The 19,758-nt window shown below is 35.6% G+C and overlaps 1 protein-coding gene across 3 annotated transcripts in view; it reads right to left on the bottom strand.

Annotated features, from left to right (window-relative positions):
• Positions 1-19,758, bottom strand: part of LOC113079771 (retinoic acid receptor RXR-alpha-B-like) — a 55,861-nt gene that overhangs the window by 16,701 nt on the left and 19,402 nt on the right. For all 3 annotated transcript variants that reach the window (XM_026251977.1, XM_026251986.1, XM_026251991.1), the window contains one exon: positions 2,277-2,521. In XM_026251977.1, coding sequence (XP_026107762.1) covers positions 2,277-2,521 — 245 coding nt within the window. The remainder of the gene's footprint in view (positions 1-2,276; positions 2,522-19,758) is intronic.

Genomic DNA, 19,758 nt, shown 5'->3' with positions numbered 1-19,758 from the left:
TTTGTTTTAATTTTAGTCTTATTTTAGTCGACTAAAATTGCTTGGTATTTTAGTCGACTAAAATTGCTTGGTATTTTAGTCGACTAAAATAAGACTAAAATCAATAACAGATTTACTAGACAATTTTTTACAGCTGGTATAGGAAACAAACTTAACCAAAATATATAAAACACAAATTCAACTTTATTTCAACACAACTGTGTCTTTATTTTGATTCAAAAGCTTTTATGCAGCAACAAACACTGTCATGATAATGTAAACAATAACTAGCTGCCAATTGACCATCAATAAAAGAAAAATAACGTTAGGTCCAGGACCTTAAAGCTTACAGCTGAGCTGAACAATAAGTGCATACATTTAAAGTAAATATTTAATAAGTTGGGTGGATAAAAAAAGTAACAAGATTTTATAAGGTATTCATTTGTCTAGCAATATTGTATGTTTTAAATACTACAATATTGCTAGATTTGTATGTATAATGATAGGATGTGAACATTCATGTTTCACATGACTAATATAGAAATATTTGTGATATTGTCAACAAGTAGAACATTATAAAATATACTAAACATTAGTATTAATCAAATGTATTTATCATGATATTACGTATTAGTATTGTGCTCGCATCTAATTTGAAGAAGGGGCTATTTTACAGTACTTTTCAGTTCGTAATATTTAATGCTACAACATCTACGCACTGCACTATTCCAATTTTGCTTAGCTCAATAAACAAAAGAACATCGTTGTGAAATTACATTTGAGAAAATGTCCGGGTGGCTCGTCTGTAAATGTCTTTTCAAATTGGTTGTGTTCTTGCCACGAATGAGCTCTCCGCGTGCTTTACACTTTGTTTTGTTTTGTTCGTCGTCAAACGTGAAGTGAGCTGTGGACATTTTGTCGCTCTTTTAGACAGTAGGGACTTTAAGCAACAGCTGCGAATGGAACGGCTACAGCGACCGGAAGTTTGCCGTCACACCGCTGTAGCCAAGAACGTAAAAGTCACTAAGCAACGGTAAAACAGAACAGCGCAACGCAGCATTAATTCATTTATTGAGATCCAAAAAAATATATAATTTAAAAAAGCAAGAGAAGGATTGCTTTTGGCGTTAAATGACAATCTTTTGTCAGAAGAGGAGTTTTTAATATTGTATGATGTAAATAAGTCTAAAAACATAACATTTATTTACCTAACCTCTCACGTTGTAGCGACTCCGGCAAATCAGCTGTTCTCCCGTAGTAGACCGTTAAATTAGAACGTCACAAAGTAGCAGTTACATTCGCGCAGGCGCAATACAACGCCAGAATGGCGTTGCCGTTCCACCAGAGGCTGTTGCTTAAAGTCCCTATCACCTCTTCGAATGCCGACTTCCCGGGAGCTCATAAAAACTGAAAACCTTCGCTTCACGTCTCAATAAGTCAGGCTCTGATTGGTTCTCTTCTCTCATGCAGTCTGTTCTGTTTTGCCGGTTCTTTTGCTCATTCCTCGCATCTCTCCCGTCTGCTGATTTGATTTTCGTCACAGTCTATTTTCGTCTCGTCCTTTATTCGTTGACGATAATGTCAATCAATTTAGTCATAGTTTTAGTCTCCATCAGTGCCTTCTATTTTAGTTTTCGTTTCGTTTTCGTCGGCAAAAATATATTCGTGACGAAAATAATGACGAAAATATTTAGTCAACGAAATTAACACTGGCTCTGATTGCTAAAATTAATGAGGTAAACACTGTGCATGCATGTGCCTGCCATATGGAAAATGCAATGAAACTATTTATGCATTTCGAAAGACCTTGAATGTCCAAACGCAATAATTACTAGCATTTTTCACAGCTTTTTTGAGCTCTGAGTTATGCAGACAGCCTTCGCCACTATTGCCAAATCAGTTAGATTTGCTACAAACAAGCTGATGATCATGTGTCATTGTAGCAAACAAAAGCCCACTAAAAGCAAATTTTCAGAACTGTACTAAATTGTCTTATTGATAAATACTGAAGGTAATGATTCGAATAACGTTTGTGTCCTTCTGTGTGATTTTGTGCATCTTGTACTCATGCAATCCAACCTATCTGAGCAATCAGACTCTTTAAAATAGAAGTTTAGCCAATTCAGCAGGAAAATTCAGTTCAAGTTGAGCCTGTGGGCACATATTGAAAAAAAAATATTGATCAGCTGCAAGCCTCTAAAGAGAATCTGCAATAGCACTCGGTGCTGCTGCCCACAGCAATTCATGCTGAACTTGTTAAATAAGTCCACAGTAAATGCAGAGGTGTCTTACTGTACCTGTGGGCTCAGGCTGGGTCTGAAGGTCATGCTGGTGGAGGACGGGCCGCTCATGGAAGGATGGCCCATGGGCGAGCTGATAACGGGGAACGGCGAGGGCAGGCCGTTGATGGGCGAGTGCAGCTGACCCGGGCTGGAGCTCATGGCGGACGGGCTGAGCAGGGGCGGCCGGAGAGGATGGTTACTGATGCATCGGTGACCCATTGAGGAGCTCAGAGGAGACGACGAGAGCTGACCGGAGGAGTCTGCATGATGAGAGGAAAAAAAGAGTCAACCCACACAGGAAATTTCAGGAATCTTTTGCTTTGTGAGGTAAACAATGCCATTGTCTTTTTGTTCAGCGTTTTTAAAGAGCTGCTCAATGGATGACTAATGTGTGAACAGAATAAACAGATACCTGTTTATTTTAATAAAAGCTCTTATCATTAACGGACAATTTTTCCTTAAACTTTTGAAATTAAAGGGTTTAGTGTACATGGTAAACATTTCTACCATTCTGGTTCAAAAAGACCACATTGAGACTAAATGGCAAAAATGGTTTGTTCTTAAACAGTGCAGCAAGATTAATTTTCTAATGTAAGGGGACAGAGAATTTTTTTTTTTGATAAATAACATATTTAAATGATATTATATTTAAACTATATTATAAGATAATACATTTTGAAAATAATATAATTAAGCAGTATAACCATTCAATTATATTACAGTCATTTTCAATGCAGAATAAGACGAATGTATGTCATGGAAATAAATGATAAAACATTATATTGTACTGATAATATTATACTGCATTGTATATTACCTTTCAAAATGGGATTAAACTGATCAAAGGTGACTGATCAAATGATTGTAGCCCTGTTGAGCAGTAAGAGACTTCTTTCAGAAATAATAATTATTAAATAGTACTGAAGTACTATGTAATTATGTGTGAGGACACAGTTACTCTTTATGCTCTTTGTGTGTGTGTGTGTGTGTGTGTGTGTGTGTGTGTGTGTGTGTTTGCTCTTCCATATGCACATTTATATGGTACAGTCAGTTGTTTTGTTGATACTGTCTGCTCTGATAACACAGTCGACTTCAGCCACCACTTGCCTTCTTTTACAGAGACAGTAAACACATGCTGAGAAAACACAGAGGGCTTAATTACTCATCCTTGTCTTCCCCCCACAGCTACAAGACCTTGAGTGAAATGAAAACAATATCAATCATCCTATACATTCAGCAACATATTTCAGGAAAAGGTCAATGTTCAAGTGTTATAGCAAATATTGTATAGAGACATCAGCTTCACGTTGGCTTATTTTCTCACTCTCTCTATTGTGAAACTTTCTGAAGGCCATTAGTCACTCAGCATGTTTCTCTGGAAAAAGGAAATATTATTTTGATGTCATTCAAAAGCATGAACACAATCAAGTTATTCTACTGAAATCAGTCCGGTTCATTTATATCACATGTCCTAACAAGTCTAGAGAACAGTAACATACTTCCACTAAAATAGAAACTATTGTGTGACAAAACACAATCACTGCTGTTCAGAACATTATGTTTGGTGTGTGGAGCTTTATTAAACTATTTTTGGCTGTGGGCAGAGCTACTTTAAAAAAAAAAAAACATTTTCTTATATTTATCATGTCACGCCTGGTTAGAACAAGAGATATAAAAAAAACTCCATCTACATGACAGAGTATGAGTCCGCAAACAAATGAACGCTGGCAATAAGTGTCTCTGATGACACACAACACACACAATTTTCACTCTAAAACTGCTATTAAATGTCACAATCAATAGCAAAGAAACAGCAAGTAATGCTGAATTAAAAAAAAAAAAATTGAAGTAGAAAGACTGAAATATTGCTTTCTTGTAACACAAACTGTAATAATCTTCAAAAATTACCATATTTTCCGACCTATAAGTCGCACTTTTTTTCATAGTTTGACTGGTCCTGCGACTTATAGTCAGGTGCGACTTATTTATCAAAATTAATTTGACAAGAACCGAGAGAAATGAACCAATAGAAAACATTACCGTCTACAGCCGCCAGAGGGCGCTCTATGCTGCTCAGTGCTCCTGTAGTCTACACTGAAAACATAGAGCGCCCTCTCGCGGCTGTAGACGGTAATGTTTTCTCTTGGTTCTTGGCACTAAAGAAATGCGACTTATACTCCAGTGCGACTTATAGTCCGAAAAATATGGTATATATTATTTTTAACAATGTATGGTTTCACACACAAGTATGCAGTATGTCCAGTTTCAAAGCTAAACCCAAGTAGTACACCGATAATTTCATTACTATCTCAGCACTGAGTTTTGGCCTTGTTTTATTTTAATATAGACAACCAGCAGTAGACCCTCTGTGCCAATTAAGAAAATGGTCTTATCACGTAAACATAACAATCTTGACTGGACCGCTGTATAAATACTGCCACACAAAGTGTTTACTCAATCGTCACATACACCTACTCACTGAAAAGTAAATCAAGGGTGGGAGATAAACAGCCTAGGGGATAAGGATATATACCGCCAGCCTAAGCAAAACATTGTTACAGTTCACTAATGAGGCAGCGAGAAGCGGAGCACGGGCCTGATTAGTCACAGGATGAGGGATAATGTGAAGGCAGAGAAGACGGTTGACTTCATCACAACACAACACAACACACTGCTGAACTGCATGGACACACAAATGACATGATCAGAACTCACAATGCTACTGCATTTCATTCAAGCACAGAAAACAGTGAGAATCTTTGTTGGCAGTTTAATCTTCTTTTTTATTTTTATTTTTATTTATTTTTTTATTTTTTTACCACATTTAATTTTGTATTTACTGACTTAATTGTTATTTCTATTTATTATGAAACTTTTATTATTTATTTTTTGCCTTCATATTATTATCATTTTTATTAAATGTTTTATTTACTATTTTTATATTATTTTATTTTTTATTATTATTTTAATGTTTTATGTTAAAACAGTTTTATGTAAAGCAATTACCATTTAATAATTTATATGCAATGTAAAAACACTGTCAATTTAATTTAATTTAATTTAATTTAATTTAATTTAATTTAATTTAATTTAATTTAATTTAATTTAATTTAATTTTAAGTGTTATTTAATATGTTACTGTGCAGTTGTTGTGGTGTTATGGATGGCTGATCTAATGCATTCGTAGACGGTTTCTTAACATATGACATCTAGGTCGCCTCTTCAATGTAAGCCTATATGGCATTTATTCACCTGTTTTATCATCTGCTCGGCAGCTGCCAGTCTAATACTAAGGGGTATGTTTTTTTTAATTTTTTTTATCCATGTTCCTACTTATAAGACCAATTAATTAAAAAAGGCATGGTGATGAGTAATTACTGAGTCAGTATAGTTGAGGAGGTCAATCCTCAGTAACTCCGAAGGTGATTACAGACTGATCTCTTTAAACAGGTACAAAACAAGGCACTTGAGCTAAAAGTGGGGTGAATCAGTCATAAACAGCCCAGATGAGTCTGTTTTCAATTCACTCTGTGCTTGGCAGCGCTGCAGAATCATTTGAATATAGAGGAAGAGAGTGGTTTCGTAGCTTCCTACATTCAGTCAGCACAGTGCTCTGATCAAACCCTTGCTAATGTGTTTAGTCTGATGCTTCCTGAGCACCTTATTTCTCTTGTCTGTTTTGTCTTCCTTCACAGATCTACTCAAACACAGACTTGTGCCACACAGTGCGTGTGGACATCAAGTCCAGCAAGGACATTTATTTGACATAATACACATTACATGCTCACTCATACACTGTCTCTCACCATTTCTCACTCTTACAGACATATACACACTCATATATGCTTTCATATATTGATGCACTGCAGACAAATCATCAGACTGTCCAACCCATTGAGAATTAATTACACTGCTAATTTGGTGACATAGTGTAGCATTCTGGACTAGAGATTTCATCCTGCCATTTTAAAATCACAAGTTATTCAGCACTAAAGAAAATATGCAGTTGTTCATGATGGTGATTAATGCAAAATAAGCATTTTGGTGATTAACAGAAAGCATTACTAAGGCTAAGGGTCCTAACCCTAACCCTAACCCTAACCCAAACTAATCTATATGATTTATCTCCGGCTGAAAACCTTGAACAAAAACAGGATACATATTTTGAAACTAAACAATCGTGATTTCATCTACAGGTTTGAGACACAAAATCTTTTGAATTCATTCTTTGCAGCAAATTATTTCCTGACAAATTACAAAAATGCGATGACTTGCTCTGAAATTAAAAACAGAGAATTTTCAACACTACTCACCCTGTTCAGAGAAGAAAATGAAAAATTATCAGATGATCTTTATTCATCAGCATTTGCATTTTTGTCTGGTGGGATAAACCGCAGGCAGCCACTGAGATATCTGCAATATTCATGATCCTCATTCCCCCTCTGTGTTTTCTTTTGAAACGTTTCAATCTCAGTTGTTCAGTCTCAGAATTCATTTTAAACAAGCTTTTATCTAGAACTGACAGACAGAGGCTGTACATCATGTATATGACAAAGTGGTCATACTAAGAATGTTCAACTGGACGCTTAAAAGTTTTTACTGCTTTCATCTGATTTAGTATCATTGAGGAATTTGATATAACGACTAACAGCAATCAACATCTCAAAAGTTTCCACGCTGATAGTTTTATTGGCAACTTGAATCTGGGACTCTCACTTGATTTATGTCCAAAAATTTGACTCCAAAAACTTGAGACTTCACTTGGACTTTTTGGATGTCCACAAAAACCTGTAGACATAAAAAGTTTTACAAAGAAAAATATTTTCGGATTTACAGAAAGAAAGAAAAAAAATCTTAAATTTTACCATATGCCATTCATCTTTTTGCAAGTGTACTGTTATTTAATAAAAAAAAGTACATGATAGTAAAGATTAAAATGTCTACTGATTTAAGTAAAATGTCACACCAGGGGTGGCCGATATATCGGTAGACACGATTAACCGGTAGGAATTTGTCAAGCAGTAGAGATTTTGTACTATCGTGGTTACATGCTCAGGTTTTCATGAAAACGTATCATTTGCACATTTTTAAGCATTGTGGTTTAATCAGCAGCAAAACAGAAATCATTTTGCTATATGCGCACACCAGTGATGAGCTGGTTGGATTTTTTTCAACCCGCGGGTCCCGCTTTTATGAAATTATCTGGCCCGCCCCAGCCCGTCCCGCAAATAAAGTAATATTTCTTTACCCGCCCCGTGGGGTCCACGGGTTATGAGACGACCCGTGCGTCGGGAACATGACGCAAGTTACGTTGCTACATTGACCTTTGTATTGTAACCTTATCAAATAGCCTAATAAAATATGAAGATATATATTCCAAATATTTAATATTGGCTATAGGGAATTGCACGGATTCATGGATTTTACATGGATTTTTTTACATTTTGTTTTTAATGACCCACCCCAACCCACCTCAAAAATAAAGTGGCAATTTCTTTACCTGCCCCAACCCGTGGGGTCCACGGGTTATGAGACGACCCGCACATCACTAGCGCGTACTGTCTGAGAGACACATGAACACAGTGCTCACATGTGTGATAATGATAATGAACACATGTGTGACATTATAGTGGATCCGGGCAGCTCTTAAAGTGACAGCAGTCTAATATTCCAGCTGTCTGTCATTCATTTTAATCAAACAACTAATGAGAGCAAATCTTTTGTAACTTTGACAAGAAGAAACATGTTTTATAAGTTTAATGTTTTATACATTTGATTACTTTTTACAATGTATGGAATATCTTATTAATTTGTTCTACTGTAGTATATTTGTCCTATTGCTTGTAATTAATTTATTTTATCTTGCTTGTAATTCTTATTTAATCACTGACTGTTTACTTGTATTCAGTGAGCTTGAGCTTTTTTATATAATTTAGGCTAGTATTATTTTTTCTGTGATATTTACACTGGTGGCAACATTTTGATATCATAAAGACCTTATTTAAAGGAAAAATTACTTAAAACCTATCGCTATTTCTTTGATCAATTTTGCTATTTCTATTTTAAATTTTGACGCACACAGATATGCTTTACAGTCATAAATGCATTCAGGGTGAATTTGAAACATATTTCCAAAAGAAAACCAATTGGAGCTTTATCAAAAAGTTGTAACGTCTCTAGAACAGACATAAGTCAAAATAATCACTTCTGTAAAAGTGTAACAAAATGTCTAGACTTATGGCAAAAATATAAATAAATAAATACCGTGTCCAGGGACTTTTTTTTTTCTTTTTTGCCATGCATTGTTCATAGAGCTCATTAATTGTAGTGGTTCCTCAGGTGTTGAAATTTATTTGTTATACATTATAGAGGTTCACACGTACTCCGTTTGCAGTGTGTATACAGTATGTGTAAGCGGTGCATAAGCAGCAGTAATATATCCGCTCACAAGCAGATTTCCTTTGCTCTGTCATGGGCTCGGAAAAAAGGCACATCACAGACAGCGTGTCAACCTGGAGTTAGGCATACGCCCAGTCTGTTCTGTACTCACGCTAGGCACGTTGCATTCTGATTGGATCAGACAGCATACTGCAGGAGGTCAGGGCCGCGGAAAATAGTGCACACTCAAATCGTGATTTTATGCCGATTTCTATTAATCGCACAGCCCTAGAATGAACTGGCAATGAACAGAAAATAACGCGGGCTGGCACCACTCAGTAAAACGGGAAAACCAGATCCAGCCAGAGCTCTGCAGCGGCTAGACAGTCAGCGGATCAAGCAGTCAGGAGGGAACATGTTGAAAGCCATTTATGCATGTTTGAATTTGTTGTTCTGTAGCATATGCAGCAGAAATATAAACTGGTGGTTTATTCTTAAACCAATCAGCGAGCTCGAATAGTGGAATCAAAGTTACATTTGGACATTTATTTATTTATTTATTTAATTATATACATGAAATGATGTTATTATGTTATGACATTTTTACATATATTACCAATATAATCATTTCTTTTAATAGTAATTGGCGGCCCACCTGCAATACCAATGCGACCCACTAGGCCCACAGGTTGAAAACCACTGGCATAGAGGTTTTCAAGAGCTGGTGTGAAATAAATATAGATTTAAACTCAAAGACATAGGATAGTCTGCGCATGAGCTGATATTTTATTCGGACACAGAAGGCGAGATTAACATCACAGAGTGCCCTAATTGACATAGCATTTATTAAAGTAGGCCTATAGAAATTATTCTGTCTTATTATGTGATAAAAATTGTTTGTAGTATATATACAAATCCTTATTATTTGTAATTGTCCAGCAGTTATAGATTTATAAGCCAATTAAAAGCTAGAAATTAGAGAAAAATGTAAGTTGCCTATAGTATCCACTACCAGTCTAAAGTTATTGAACAGTAAGCTTGTTAGCGTTTTTTAAAGAAGTCTCTTCTGTTTACCAAGCCTGCATTTATTTGATCATAAAGTACAGCAAAACAGTACATTTTTTAAATATTTTTACTAGCCCATTTAAAAACATCATTGAGATTACAAAGCTGAATTTTTAGCATCATTATTCCAGTCACACGATCCTTCAGAAATAATTCTAATATTCTGATAATTTTTTTCAGGTTTCTTTGATGAATAGAAAGTTCAGAAGAACAGTAACAATTTTTTTGCTCATAGTTTTCAAAAGAAATTTGTTTTTGTTTTTTATGCCAGTAAATCTGACTAAATTAAACTGAATTCGAAACTATTAATTAATTAATTTACTTCTGAAGTAAATGTAAGTGGTGCAAAACACAATAATGCTTGCATGTTCTGTGTGGTTGCTAGGCAGTTGCTACTGTGTTGATATGGAATTTATTGTTTAATGGGTGGAAAATCATGTACAGTAAGTCCAGCTGCTTAAGCACAAACACTCCATAGCACAAAATGTGTGGGGCAAGTTCAAATACTCTCTTGGTACCACCAAGGATGTTGTTTCAGGAAGCTGCCGCACATTTATGAAGTTAGAGCAGATTATTTTAGTTGAGCTAATATAAGCAGCAGAGCCCAAGGTGATGCACATGTTTAAAGCTCTTGCTGACTGTATCAGATATCAGGCCAAGCACCTGCTTTCCTTGTGATGTTGGTGTGTTAAACAAAACATTTTCTTTATATTATTTGCAAGAAACATGCACTTCAAGCTAACCATGCTAATGGAAGGGCTACATGCATAGCGTTGCTCTAATGTCTGTGTGATTTCAGGGCATGGGAAGCTGGTCCCTGAAACTCGAATGTTATCTGTTTCCACTACAAGACTGGAGTGAATGAGACAATCAGATAAACGTCTCTGTAGCACAGAGAGAAAGCTCGCTCTCTATAAGCCACCTGTGAGATTGAACCAGCGCTATCTGACACATTCGGCTACATGTGTTTGCACAGAGATGGACAGATATGAACTGCTGGTACTAAGAGAACTGCTTTCAGGAGTCCAGGGGATACACAGTGAACATACAGTGGCAACGTGTCTAAATAGAACACAGACCTGACATGCTTTAATCTCTGTGCATTAATGATTGGTTCATGAATTGCTGATTTTAAATATTTTCTGGTATGACTGATTGAAATGGAAAATTTAGTAAAATGAACATTTTCCACAGTGGATATTTGGGAATATTTTATTTTTGCTTCGATAAATTTGATAAATTTAATGTATTTAAATAAATTCTATATATATATATATATATATATATATATATATATATATATATATATATATATCTTGTCCAAGCTCTTGTTCTCTCCAGACTGGACTATTGTAATGCTCTCCTGGCGGGCCTTCCTGCATGTACTGTCAAACCTCTGCAAATGATCCAGAATGCAGCAGCGAGGGTTGTCTTCAATGAGCCAAAAAAAGCTCATGTTACTCCTCTCCTGATCAGGTTACACTGGCTACCAGTAGCCGCTTGCATCAAATTCAAGGTACTGATGCTTGCCTACAAGACGGCCACTGGCACGGCACCAACTTACCTAAACTCACTGGTTAAATCATATGTGCCCTCCAGAAGTTTGCGCTCTGCAAGTGAACAACAAAGAAATTCAAAATCACTCTCACGGACCTTTTCCTGGACTGTTCCCAGCTGGTGGAATGACCTCCCAATCTCAATTCGTACAGCTGAGTCTTTACTCATTTTCAAGAAACATCTAAAGCCTGCACTTAACCTACTAACGCCAGTACTTTTCCTTTTCTTGTCTTTTTCATTTAATTAAAAAAAAAAGAAAAAAAAAAAAAACTACCTGGCTATGCGTTCTATACTAGACTAACTGAGACTTGTCATGGCACTTGTATACTGTTGTAGTTCTCTTGTTGACCTGACTGCTTCTATTGTTCTCATTTGTAAGTCGCTTTGGATAAAAGCGTCTGCTAAAATGATTAAATGTAATATATATATATCTCTTAAGTTTTACACTTTTAAAAAAAACAGACTTTTCTGAGAGTGTAATTTGGGTTATATAACCCTAAAATTTATTTTATTTCAGATAGATGCCAAATAGCACTCTCAGAAATGTCAGTTTTATTTTCTTTAAGTGTAAAACTTAAGATTAAAATAAAAGCTATACAGACATAAAAAAACAATGTTGGAAACAATGACAAAACAAAATTACAAAAATTGAAACAATTTAAATAAATTTAAAATAATATATAAAATGATACTTAAGATAACAGTCATGTATGCAAAATTATTTAAATTACATTTTAAAGGGGTCCTATTATGCTCTTTTACAAAGTCTTGATGTTTTTTGGAGTGTGTACCAGAACATGCTCTCATGCTTGGTGGTAATAATTTAACATAATTTACATAATTTACATTACATGTCTCGAGAAAGCCAACGTCTGTAAACAGGAGTAAAGGAAGCAAAGTTTCCCTACTTTAGCAAAGGAAAACCAGTCTCCTCTTGGCTTATATCAAAATCCTATGACATTTTTCTTCTTCAAATCCTTGTTTTGTACTTTTAATTAGTTGTTTTGTTTTGATCTCTCCACTGCGCTTCCGCGTTTGTCACTTTTGAGTGGCGCATGTGCAAAACCAACCTCATACATCAATTCCCTGGAACTTCTTAGTTTACAACAGTGAGCGTAAAATAGATTAAATTGATTATTAAGTTTTAAATATGGTTCTTTTTCTTACAAAAACGCATCCATTCATTACGGAAGGACTTTGTTCACCCCTCAGACATGTGTGAGACACTTTTTATTAAGGATGAGTGTTTTTATTTAACTTCTTTTGGACTGAAGCACTGCAACACCCGCTGAGTGCCATTAAACAGCTTGAAAGATCAAAGACAATTTTGAATATATCTCTGAATGGATTTGTCTGAAAGAAGAAAGTCATATTCACCTAGGATGTCTTGAAGGTGAGTTATTAAATGGCTAATTTTCATTTTTTGGTGAAGTAACCCTACAAGGATGGTGTTAATATTGCCACATCAGTCTGAGACAGATCCAGACCCTGAGAATATTGAGCAAGAGGATTGCGCAGAACCTTTTGCATGCATGGATATTGCAAGATGTATTAGAGTGGTGACTAGGGTTGGGCTGATAGACGATTATAGATATTACGATGTTGAGCCAGCATCATGATCCCCATACCCCCTGAAAATTTGCTGCATACAAGTACCATTTTTTAAAAGAAAATGATGTGTATACGGAACCCGATCCCTAAAGGGAATAGATATATGATTTAAGTAACATATGGGAGGACATATATATTTCAGAAAGTTTCTCACAGTTATATCATTGGGTAATTATACTATAGGTCTATATAAACTGAGGGCATCAGGGAGCCACTATCATTGCCTGACATCGAAACTGCTTCTGAGAGAACGATCACTTTTTAGTTTCACTTTTGTTTACGAGATTTCAATCGCACATACTCTGTTTATATGGAGCAGCAGTGCTTACCATACAGATTACCAGATAAGATTGTTTATCAGTGTTGTTAAGAATCTACAAATCAAGTCCTCACGTCCTCATCTCCATTTTTTTAAAGTGAAAAAGCATGATAGGACCACTTTATATTTACAATTACATTTTAACTCTGAAATACTTACATTTTAATAACTCCAAGTATTTACAATACATATAGTGGCATTTGATTTACATCAAACTAACTCCTAATAAACAGAAGAACAAATGAAGAATATAAAAAAGGCTAAGGTTTGAGTATAATGAATGACTTTCATCAGCAACAAATAAAAGATCTTTGTCGCCTGATTTGAAGTGTGCTGTAGATTTCAAGCTTCTCCCTCTACGCTTGACAATAGAACATCATCTCTACATCATCTCTCTTCTCTTTCTGCTTTAAACTGGGACAGTAGACATCATTCTTTCTCAGTGTATCCCTGCAGCAAGATTGCAGACTGCCCCACTTTTAGGTTTGAAACACACAGAGATGCATGCATGCACACACACACACACACACACACACACGCACATACGCACACACACACACACACACACACACAGACAGACACACACACACACACACACATACACTATTGCACAATCACCAGTGGGACTGGATGTCTGGCCTGGTGCCCTGAGAACTGGAGCTTATACTGTGTGTCTGCCAATCTGAGTCCAACAAGCTGTTTTGGGGGGAGACATGTGCATTTAATTTCATTCTCACAGAATCAATGTCCTGTGAAAAGGCCAATGTAAACCTCAGTCTCTAAGGAGTCTTCTGAAAAACGCCTTTGTCACTTTGCTCTTTGTTAATCAAGATTAACAGTTCCCACATTCTCAAAGCAAAAAAAGGAAGAATTTTGTACACAACAATTTTTTTTTTAATACTGATGAGTGATTTGTATTGCCGTTAATGTACATTTTTTCTATATCTTCCTTTTGACTGAAGTTTAAAAAAAAAATTGTAGGTTACGGTTTAGCAGTGGGAAGTCAGGAATGAGATAATATTCCATTGTGACTGTACCAGACAGATAAAGAGCTCAATGAGACCTCAGGAGCTGATTAAAGCTGATACAGCTCCAGGACTGATAGCTTCTTTCCAGCTTCTGTATCGTTAGCCGCTCCTCTGAATGCCATGTGTGCACCACAGTCAGAATTAAGGATTTAGATTGCATATTGAGATTTGCCCTAAATAGAAACTGCTGCTTTTGAGTAGTTCAAGCATTTCTTCTGTTTCTTCTAACTACGGGCACTTTTATGATTTTTTTAAACAAACTGATTTTCGTTGTCTTACTAAACCCCACTCCAACAAACTATCATAATTTAATTTTGGCTATACTTTTCAAATTTGTTTAATGTATTAATTTTATTGTTCGTTTTTCAATCACTTTCCAACATTAAATTGAAAACATTATTACTTATTTTATACTATGACAATCTAAAATGAGAGTGATACAAACATCATTTATAATTTCAATACAAATACATATCACTTGAATACAAATTATGACTGTGTCTCCGAAAGGGTTATTATCTGTAACTAAAACTAAAACCATAAAAAACATTAAAAATCATTTTCATTTAGTTATGTTGACGTACTAAAATACCTACAACCAAAAATGAAAACTTCACAAAAACTAAAACTAAATAACTACAAATATAGACAGTATTTTTTTTTTATGAAAATATAAACAAACTTTTATCAAAAGTTGGTGTCTTGTTTAAAAAAGTGTAAATGACGGTTGTAAGAGATTTCATTTCCTAAAAGTTCAGAAGCCCATATCAGTAGAAACAGCCAATTATAAATGATCAACGTTGTGTTAAACTATTTCATGTCAAAGAGTACTGCTCAGTTCATCTTCAACAAGTTTTTTTTTTCAGTAAATCTCAAATGCCAGCAAAATATTTAGTTTTCCCTCACAAGCATCTGTCCTTTGAATCATCCAACACATTACACATGTGATGTTAGCTCGGCCCGCTGCGGCACCTCCGTCTGCTTTATGGAGACAACTGCCTCGATCATCAGGAAGAAATTAGCTGAAGCACTAAGCTGCACCATCTTATTGGCTGCCGGGCCCGTCCGCTCCATTTGAGGTCAGCCCAGACATTCCAGTGGATAATCTTTTCCATCCCTCCACTCTCTTGTCTTTCTCACTCTCAAACTTGGTCTGTTTTCCTCAAAGAGCAGTTACAGCACAAGGCTGGCTTTGTGTAGTCTCCTCACTAGCGGTTTCTTGTTCAGTCCGTGTGTTTTAAGTGGACCGTATGGAGCTGAAATACATATCGGCCTTCATTCCCTCCCTGCATCTTCCAGTAAAGATGATTTCTACAGCAAGCATGAAGCCTTCGAATTAGGGCCATCACCACATCACAAATTTCTGGAAAGTTGCTGAGCTATGTTTGCTTCTGGAGCTTCGCCCACTTTTCCCAGCATCCCGTTCTTTGTTCTGCTCGCTCTCTCTGAACTTGCAACAAAAGGCTGTAATTATGGCAGGCACAAACCAGAGCAAAAGAGCCATATTATAGCATTCTCTCACACTTCAAATACAGCCGCTCGCTAGAAGCTACAGGAACCTGGTTAGCTTTATGACAGCTGTGGAAATGACAGCTGCTGTGAACTTCTGGGATGCTGGTTTTGATGCAACCCACACATTTCATGCACTTTGAACCACCATATTTACACAAGTTCTTATGTTAAATGCGTAAGATACACAATCTCGCCTAAACATGTCGTTGAGCTATCAACTAGCTTTAGTATGCTACATATTAACTGGTAACATTTTACAATAATGTTCCATTTGTTAACATTAGGGAACTACAATTGGTCACATGAACACTGGAAAATTGCTTATTCATCTTAGTTAATGTTCATTTTAAAGACAAATTCAGGTTTGTAATTTTGTTTTTGTGTTTAAAGACAAAATGTGCAAATTTATCAGTCATCAACACTTCTGAGAATTTTCAGTCTCAAAAATGTAACCTTCTGTCAACTTATGGTGTGGGGCTATACATATCATTAGCAAAGCATCTCCGCCTAGGGATGTTGATTTTTAGAAGGTAGCTGTTTGAGATGGCGAACAGGAATATGGTTTGTGTAACATAACATTAGCAACACATTAGCTGTTTAATAACAGAATCATAATGATATCAATTCGACCATGTATGATTCACTTTTACTCTTCTACTTCGAAATCAGTTTCTGCCTCAAAATAATATTAATTTAGTTTTGTCACATGCCATTGTGTTGCATTTGCTACTTCAGTTAACCAAGTGAAAGCGATGCAAGTAGTCCAAGCCAGAGATGGGGACTCGAGTTTGAGACTCGGACTCGAGTGCGACTTAAGTCGCACAAACAGTGACTTCAGACTCGACTTCAGACTCGTCCTCGAAAGACTTCAGACTCGACTCGGACTCGACCCAGCCGGCACATGACCGACCTTCAACGTTGAAATATGGTTGAAATAAGGTCAGTTGTGGTTTCAACGTTGAAACAACGTTGATTCAACGTTTAAAGCTGAATGGTTGAAAAACATCCAGCACATGACCAACTTTCAAAGTTGAAATATGGTTGAAATAAGGTCAGTTGTGGTTTCAACGTTGAAACAACGTTGATTCAACGTTTAAAGATGAACTGTTGAAAAACTTCCAGCACATGACCAACTTTCAACATTGAAATATGGTTGAAATAAGGTCAGTTGTTTTAATGAAACAACGTTAAAAATGTTTAATGCTAAATGGTAGAAAAAGGTTAACAAGCTTTTAAATTATTTATATTAAATTATTTAAATTAATTATTATTTTAATAGCATTTAAAAATATTTTAGTCATGATACCTATTCTAAAATCTAAAGGTATATGTTAAATATTATCATCATTAACAACAATAAAACTATACATTTCGCTGCTTTATCACACTGAAACAACTCCCATTGGTAGTTTTATTTTATTACTTCTATCATGATTGGTTAATCTGGCTGTCATTCAGGAAACTGGACAATGAATCGGTTCGCGCTTTTCTACATTTAAAAATATGACCGTTATTGTCGTCTTTCTGTGAGTGAGGCGGCTAACTGTGAGCTGCTGCTCGTTATAATTTACTGCTCGGTCGGTCCCGAATTATTTCATATTTGCCTGTACATTTTTTATTTATTTTGAGCGAATTTGAGTCGTGACATGTCAATGGAGAACAAAAACTGTGAACACAAGAAGGGTCAGGTGTTCTGCGAGGTCCTGAAAACATCCTGGCAAAATGAGGTAAGAAAATCGCTAACGTTATCTTTATTATCTTTTGAAAATAGTAAAGTATTACCAGAGTTTACAAATGGGTAGTTTAAAGGACATGTAACCTGCAGATAAATAAATACCCGTGTGTCTATTTTTACATTGCTTTATCACAGATGATCAAGTTAGATGCTCACCTAATGTGTTGCTGGTGAGTTATGTGTTAATGTCTGTCTTTTAGAGATTTTCCCATATTTTCCTGATATGAATCCCATGCATTAGGTGTGTTATATATGTTTGTATTCTTATAATAGTTTCAAAGTGTTTTCTGCAACATATAAGTGCAAATGTCGGTATTTAAGTAATATAATTTTAATGAATTAATGAAAATGAAAAAAAAAAAGAAAGGATTGTTTAAAGCCATGGTTCTCAAAGTGTCAGGCCCCCTCTAGTTGTTATGCAGGTGAATCACTAAATTAAACTAATTAATGTTAATATATTTTAACTTAATCTTTGAGTAAGTTTTTTTTTTTGCACATTTAAGTATGTTACAGTTAAAGTACAGTACAGTTTTGTAACTTTTGTTACATAATTACATTTAAAATTAAATTTTAATTTAAACTTTTTTTTTTCATTTACCTGTGTATGTAAGCACAGTTGTAGTGTTAATGTTCAAACATGGTAAAGTGTCTGACAACAATAAATATTCTTATTAGAATAAAACTGCCTCATTTTTTTAACTGTAGAGCTGTAGCTGAATAGTTTGGCCTACTACGCTGCTGAAATGTAATTTTGGTCATTATGGTGCAACTTAATATTTAATAACAAATATTTTCTGAAGTGGTACTTGGTATAAAAAGTTTGAGAACCAGTGGTTTAAAGAAATGGTATAATATGAAATCCTGCTTTTTAAGAACTTTTCAGTAAACCATTTCTTCTTTCCCCTTGTAGAGTCATCGAGGATCCAGCTTGTTCTTGAAACATTGGTAAGAAATTGTTCATCTGCTACATTGCACTGTCACTTCTGCTAGAGATGCTTTGACCTTTTGTGATAGGTTTTGATTGTGCTTAGTTTAATAAAAATTTACTGAATTAGATTTGACTTGTTTTTCTACACTGTAATGTTAGTGTTCTGATTAAAACAGTGTAACTGGGGGCTCTGAAAACACTGCTTGTGAATAATTTGTTAATATTGTACATTTTCATCTGAATACATTAAATAAGTGTTTAATGAATAGTGTTGTCCACTTTATTTCCAACATCACTGTTACTGAACTGTAAAGTGAAAATATTGTGTGATTTATTTTGCATTCAGTTTTCAGTTAAATATATTTCACAATATCAAAGTTATTGTGAAACATTGTGAACATGCCTAAACTCACTGGTTAAATCTTATGTGCCCTCCAGAAGTTTGCCCTCTGCAAGTGAACGACGCCTTGTGGTGCCATCCCAAAGAGGTTCATAATCACTCTCAAGGACCTTTTCCTGGACTGTACCCAGCTGGTGGAATCACCTCCCAATCTCTTTACTCATCTTCAAGAAACATCTTAAGACTCATCTTTTTCACCAGAACTTAACCAACTAATGCTAGCACTTTTCCTTCTTTTCTTGTCTTTCATATATATATATAAAAAAAAAAAAAAACCTGGCTATGCGTTCTGTACTAGCCTAACTGAGACTTGTCATAGCACTTGTATCCTGTTGTTGTTCGCTTGTACACCTGACTGCTTCTGTTCTTCTCATTTGTAAGTCGCTTTGGATAAATTCATCTGTTAAATGATTAAATGTAAATGTTTATACAGGACGGTACAGAAAGTGCACAAGTGGGAGAGAGTGGAGGGGACGGCGTCAGAAAGGACCTAGCGCTGGGACACTTTCAAGGATCACCCGAAGCACAACCACACTGTATACACTAAGGCTGCTGGTTCTAACATTTTAGAGTGCCCTGCGGTAGAAATCTCATTCTGCATGCCCCACGGTAAAGAAGACACAGTCCGGGGGGTTCCCATTAGAAATCAACTGGTTGAAGGTTCCCTGCTCGTACTGTGCAACACATTTTCACTGCACAAATGTGCACAACTTGAAATGAGACACATTACTAAAACATGTTTTTGACAGAAACTGTAGTTTTCCACCAAAATAAAAGATCCACTGGTTTCAGTCATAAAGGTACAAGGGTTTGTCTTGTAAGTGCTGCAAAAAATATGCATTTATGTGCCAAATTATTTTACAAAAACCTTTAAATATTATTGTATTTGGATTGTTCTACTACATGTTTTTAGCATTACCTCCATGCATACTGTGCATAATAAAGTGTGGGATTATTTTCATCT

The sequence above is a fragment of the Carassius auratus genome, chromosome 5 (genome assembly GCF_003368295.1).
Source record: "Carassius auratus strain Wakin chromosome 5, ASM336829v1, whole genome shotgun sequence".
Lineage (NCBI taxonomy): Eukaryota > Metazoa > Chordata > Actinopteri > Cypriniformes > Cyprinidae > Carassius > Carassius auratus.
The sequence above is the reverse complement of the archived record's forward strand: the minus strand, read 5'-3'. Positions and strand labels throughout refer to the sequence as shown.